Consider the following 5,534-nt stretch of genomic DNA (forward strand, 5'->3'; position numbering starts at 1 on the left):
GGAGCCCCCTGTGACCAAAGAGGTAACCAGAGCAGGGACAGGATGGCCCCCCCCGCCCCCCTTACCCCACCATTTGCACCACATCTCTCCCAGGGCAGGGACTGGAGGATATTTACGTGCATAGACTCACTCCTGCCTATCATCCTGCCTGGGTATCCCAGAGAGCTGAGAAAACCACTGGGCAGGATTCCCAAAATTTCTGAGCCCTGTAATTGCCTTCCTCCCATGTTAAAGGTGCTGCTCCTCCAGCGAGCACCTCAGCTGTCCTGGCTCTGCATTGCAGCACCCTTGCCGTGGGGACGCCCTGCAGGGCTCTTCGGAGTCTCTGCCCACAGAGCCACCCAGCTATACCCACAGTATTGCACCCGCAGCCACACTTTTCCTCCCTGTCGGGGCAGGGGGACGCATTCAGCACTAGGGGCGGGCAAGGCATCTGCATCCAGCTCCTGGGGCCCAGGGGTGCAGCGTGGAGGACTCCTGGCCCTCACGGGCATTGCAGGAGGGTGCAGCTGGGGGGTGTCGACTCTTGCTCCCAAAAGAAAGCCCAGAGGTGCTCTTCAGCCTGCCCACGAAGGGGCTGTGCGGCTGCAGGTCTTGTCCTTGCACAGGAGAGAGATCCTTCCAGGACTTGCCGTTTTATTTCTCCCCTCCTTGGGAGGCGGCAGCCCCCTTCACCCAGCATGCAAAAGACTCATTCCTCTCCCTTCTCTAAGAACTGACAACTTGATTTACACCAAAAGCTACGGCTCAAATGGAAATTTTGCCTATGACGAGGAAAAGTTCGTGGAGCTAGTCAGAGTCTGAGTGGAAAGGATTCCTCGGTATGACCAAGCAGCCTCTGTGCTCCTCTGTTGCAGACACTGACTTTCACATGCGACGTGCGCGAGAAGCACAGTCAGACCGTCCTCCTGTCCAACCCGAGCAATGAGGCCTGGACCGTGCAACCTGTCATTGAGGGGGAACACTGGAAGGGGCCTGAATTTTTCCATCTAGAGGCCAACCAACAAAACAAGCCCTACAAGATCACTTACAAACCCCTAACCATGAGCTCTGAGAACAAGAAGCATCAGGTATGTGAGCTGTGCCAGCATGCTGACCCTCATAGCATGACCCTCATAGTTCACCCAGCTTTGGGCAGGAGGTTGGACGAGATGACCTTCAGAGGTCCCCTACGAACTGAAATTATCTTGTGATCCTATGCTGGAAGCTGGATTTCTCGGTGGCTAGAGGCCAGGTGTAAGGGAAGTTCAGGTGGGAAGTCTGGACTGACCACGAAACGTGTTGGAGCAGCTAACCTAAAAAGCCAGGTTGTCTGAAGGTCCAGGAAACGAAATTTGTTCTGTGCAGCTCCTGGTCCCTGCCTGCGCAGCCCAGAGGGGCTCAGAGAGCCCCGTGCTCAGCCCCGTGGGCTGCCCAGGCTCCCCGAGCCCTAGGCACGACTTCTGCCAGCACTGCCCTGCTTGGGGTCCTTTTGCAGTGTGCAGGGAACAAGAGGGGCGAAGCTGCCCTGCCATTTCTCAGTGCCCCCCTGGCCACGAGCAGTCAGGTGGGAAACGACACAGGGCTCTCTCTTGACGTCACCTTCAGTAACGCAGGAGCTTTGGAAAGAGCCCGTCCTGCCGGTCTCAGGCTGGGCAGGTGGGGTGACTGGCCCCTCTGTTTCCATGGGCGCTATTTCTGAGACACACCAGGGACAAGCTCTTAAATCGTGGGGGTCGGTTCAGAACAGCTCTGGGGCGCTGGAGGTGGGTGTCAGACACCTGCCCCTTGGCCCCCTCCAGCTGATCTTCCATCACGCCAGAGTTTAGGCCAGATACCACGCTCGGTATCTCTTTAACGTACAGCCTTGCAGGAAGAGTCCTGCAGTCTTCAGCTGCTCTGGAGGTGACCCGTTGGCACCTGAAATGAGTGCTGGATATGAGCTTTTCATGGCCCACCCTGGCTGGTGGGACCCTGCTGGGTTAGCTTACAGGCTGCTCTCTTGGCAATAATGCCGGAGCACTGCCGGGGCAGTCGAGGTTAGCGGGGACTGCCGTCCCCTTACCACGGCTGTCCCTGCACGAGCACAGGGCTGGCAGCTGATGCGCCCGAGTTAGTAAGGCAAGTAAAGGGGTGTTAGGATGGTCAGACCGGCTCTGCTGTAGGGCTGGTGTTCCCTTGCTTTGCCCAGACGTGCTGCCTCTCTGTCCCGTGGCTGTGCCAGCCCGAGCGCCTGCGACATTGCCATCTTCACAGGACACAGGGCTGCGGTCACAGCTCTGCCAGCTGGACCTGCTCAAAGCTGCTCAGGTGACGGCCTGAGACATGGGACTGTCCAAGTGTGCTCAAGAGCCAATAACTGGTCCAGACAGAGAGGAGGAGAGCTCACTTATCCTATTACTTATCTTCTAGGGCTCCATTTTCTTCCCATTGCCGGATGGGACAGGCTTGTACTACCTCCTGCAAGGGAATGCTGAGGCCCCAAAGTGTTCAGGGACCATTTTCCGGCAGGTGCCGTGTAGGACTTCCTACACTGAGCTCATCCCCGTCTCCAACTGGCTGAACAGACCACAGAGGTGAGTCCAGCCCAGGAAGTCCCGTCCCATCGGCAATCCCTGCAGCAGCGCAAGGAAGGGCTTCCCACTGCTTGGAAGCTCCTTCCTGCAAGCTTTTCACTCTCCTTGGCCGTTTCTGGCCATAGGTGTCTGGGATCACACTACCCACGTTCTGCCTGTGCAGACCCATCCTGGAGGGCTTTCCTCCAAGGTGGATGAGAGCTGGCTCCCTCTGTGTGGGGGCTGTGTTGTACCCCGCCACGTCGGGTGTTCTGTAGGAGTCCTTCCTGTTGACCTGCACTGCATCCTTCTCACCCACAGGTTCCTCGTGGTAGTGGACATACTCAAACCGGAAAACCTGGAAAGCAGTTCCGTGCTGCAGGGGCTGGAATACATTGATGTGCCAGGCTCTGCCAAGAAGGACTACAAGCTCACGTTCCTCTCCTACAAGGAAGGAGTCTTTAACACAATGGTAAGTGAGGACACCAGGCTGCGGGGCCCTTCAAGGAGCTGTTTTCTCACTGAGAAGCTACACTCCTGTATTCATGCCTCCACATGCCCACTGGTGGGACTGTAGGTGTCCTAGGTGGGTACTGAACAGCAGGCACCTCTCTACACACCCCACTCGCGTGTCAGTCTCTCTGTGAGGGTCCCACTGAGGGCTGCTAAGCACAGGTGGGTCAGGACACTGGTGAGCTGGAAGCAATGGGCGATCAGGAGACCATGAAGTGTGGAAATACCACACGTGTTTTCCCCGGTCTTGCAGTCTTCCTAGGTGGCTGCTTACGGCCGTTCTTGGAAGTGGGGGGGTTCTTTGGGCTGGCTTAGCACAGCTGGTATATTTTTCTGTGCAGAATGACCAGCGCTTCCCTTTTTCTCTGATTCAGGTGACCTTCCTCAACGAGGTGACCGAGGAGTACTTGTTCTACATGGTGACTTTCAAGGCCACCGCTTCGGGGCCCATCGGCACTGTTGAAATGACCACCGCTATTCGGCAGAGTGTGTCTTCCACCGTCAAGGTGGACAACCCTCTGCCCGTCCCAGTGACGTTTGCCATAGATTGCAAAGTGCCCGACGTCAACGTTCCCCCACATTTCACTGTTCCTGCGCAGTCGGAGGTAGGAGCAAAGCTCATCCGGTACTCTCTCCTCTCCTTGCCGTCTTTCTGGGAGCAAGTGGGGGTGATGCCCTACATGAACCATCTGGGGCTGCTTTCCGAGGGTGACAGCTCCCACCTGCTAATAATCTGGAGGGGAAGCAGCGTGTGAGAACATCCCTAGTGGGAATCGCCCTGCGCTGGTGGAGTCTGCCATGCTACCCCTCGTGATACGCTCCCATCAGGCCTCACGTGGCAGGTCCTTGTGCCGCATGCTCCTTCTTTAGCGCGGGTATTTTCAGTTTAGAATGGCTGCAGGGCATGCCTCACCCCACTGGCAGGCTGTTTGCAGCCTGGATTGATAGGAGGTGTGGTGTGGCCTGGGGGGAGTATAGGAGCATTCTAGGGTGGGAAGCTTCTGGGATCGTGCTGGAGGGCTCTCAGCTGTTGGGGACGGCCCCCCAAGGGAACTCTCTCCCACATGCAGCAGGGCTCTGACCCAGAGAGAAAGAGTTGAAGCGAGGGAGGGTGCAGGGCTGCCTTCCAGCACTGCGTGAGCACACCAGGGACCGATTTCCCCTGTCCTGGGCCCTGCCTTCCCCATCTCTGCCTGACCCAGTGGCTTTTCCCTTCGTTCCTCCCAGGCCGATCTTGTCTTTGAGTACCAGCCCCTGAAAATGGGTGAGAGCACTGGACGGCTGGTGCTCCAGAGCAGCGACTTGGGCTCTTTCTACTACAACCTGCACCTGAAAGCCACCACGAGCAGGCCGGAGAAGCCCCTCTACTTCTGCACCACGCTGGGCTCTAGTCAGACCATCGCCACCAAAATCATGAATTACACCCGACAGAAGACAGACTACCTCCTCCAGGTGACCCCAGCCTGCCCTGGGCTCTCGCTGGGAGGCAGCTCATCTGGCCAGCATCAGCCCTCTCCGTCGAGGGATCCTGCCCCTCTAGCTTGGCCTGGCCTAGCCAGATGGCCGTGTGAGCCCCGGGGGTCTTCCCACCAACGCTGGGCTTGTCCCCAGCTGCGCTGTCCTCACGTGCAGACCCCTCTCTGCTGCCCTTGTTGGAGCTGCTTTTGCAGCTTCCGTGGTGCCTGGACTTCCATCTTCAACCCCAGCTCTGGCAGTAAGGTCTCTTGGGGTTTGGGCGCAGGTTGTCCCTGCTCGGCCTGTTTGGACAGTCCTTACGGCCTTTCGTCGTGGGCACTCACCGGGGGTACGGTGTGGGTGGGAGAGCTGCAGTGACAGGCGAGGGAAAGGGGACCCCAGCCAGCATGACGGCAGGGGACCATCGGTTTCCTCCCGAGGTGCCGGCTCTGCTTTTGTGACCCGCCCCCGTGGTCTCTTCTCTCCCCTGTCGCAGACCAACTGCGCCGACTTCCAGACGGAGAAGACCATCAGCGTGGCCCCCGCCAGCCCGGGGGGCTCGGAGGTGAGCCTGGAGGTGACCTACGAGCCCTGCCAGCTGGGCGAAGCCAGGGCCACGCTGCAGCTCTCCTCCCCGCTTGGGGGGGAGTACAGCATCCCCCTCTTCGGCCTCGCCCTCCCGCCCAAGCCCCAGGGCCCCTTCCCCATCAAGGCCGGCGGCACCACCTCCATCCCCTTCAAAAACGTCTTCCTCCAGCCCGCGGCCTTCGAAGCCAGGGCCACGCTGCAGCTCTCCTCCCCGCTTGGGGGGGAGTACAGCATCCCCCTCTTCGGCCTCGCCCTCCCGCCCAAGCCCCAGGGCCCCTTCCCCATCAAGGCCGGCGGCACCACCTCCATCCCCTTCAAAAACGTCTTCCTCCAGCCCGCGGCCTTCCAGTACGCGGTGGAGCACCCGGCCTTCGCCGTCAGGGGCCCCGAGAGCTTGCGCTCCAAGAAGACCACTTTCATCACCGTCTCCTTCGAGGGCGGCCC

At 59.2% G+C, this 5,534-nt stretch overlaps 1 protein-coding gene across 1 annotated transcript in view; it reads left to right on the top strand.

Annotated features, from left to right (window-relative positions):
• Positions 1–5,534, top strand: part of HYDIN (HYDIN, axonemal central pair apparatus protein) — a 155,189-nt gene that overhangs the window by 146,924 nt on the left and 2,731 nt on the right. Inside the window, exons 82-88 of the mRNA XM_009330382.1 lie at positions 858–1,070; positions 2,392–2,555; positions 2,856–3,006; positions 3,422–3,652; positions 4,275–4,499; positions 4,999–5,214; positions 5,380–5,530. Coding sequence (XP_009328657.1) covers positions 858–1,070; positions 2,392–2,555; positions 2,856–3,006; positions 3,422–3,652; positions 4,275–4,499; positions 4,999–5,214; positions 5,380–5,530 — 1,351 coding nt within the window. The remainder of the gene's footprint in view (positions 1–857; positions 1,071–2,391; positions 2,556–2,855; positions 3,007–3,421; positions 3,653–4,274; positions 4,500–4,998; positions 5,215–5,379; positions 5,531–5,534) is intronic.

Source organism: Pygoscelis adeliae, unplaced genomic scaffold, assembly GCF_000699105.1.
Source record: "Pygoscelis adeliae isolate BGI_AS28 unplaced genomic scaffold, ASM69910v1 Scaffold458, whole genome shotgun sequence".
In the NCBI taxonomy this organism is placed as follows: domain Eukaryota; kingdom Metazoa; phylum Chordata; class Aves; order Sphenisciformes; family Spheniscidae; genus Pygoscelis; species Pygoscelis adeliae.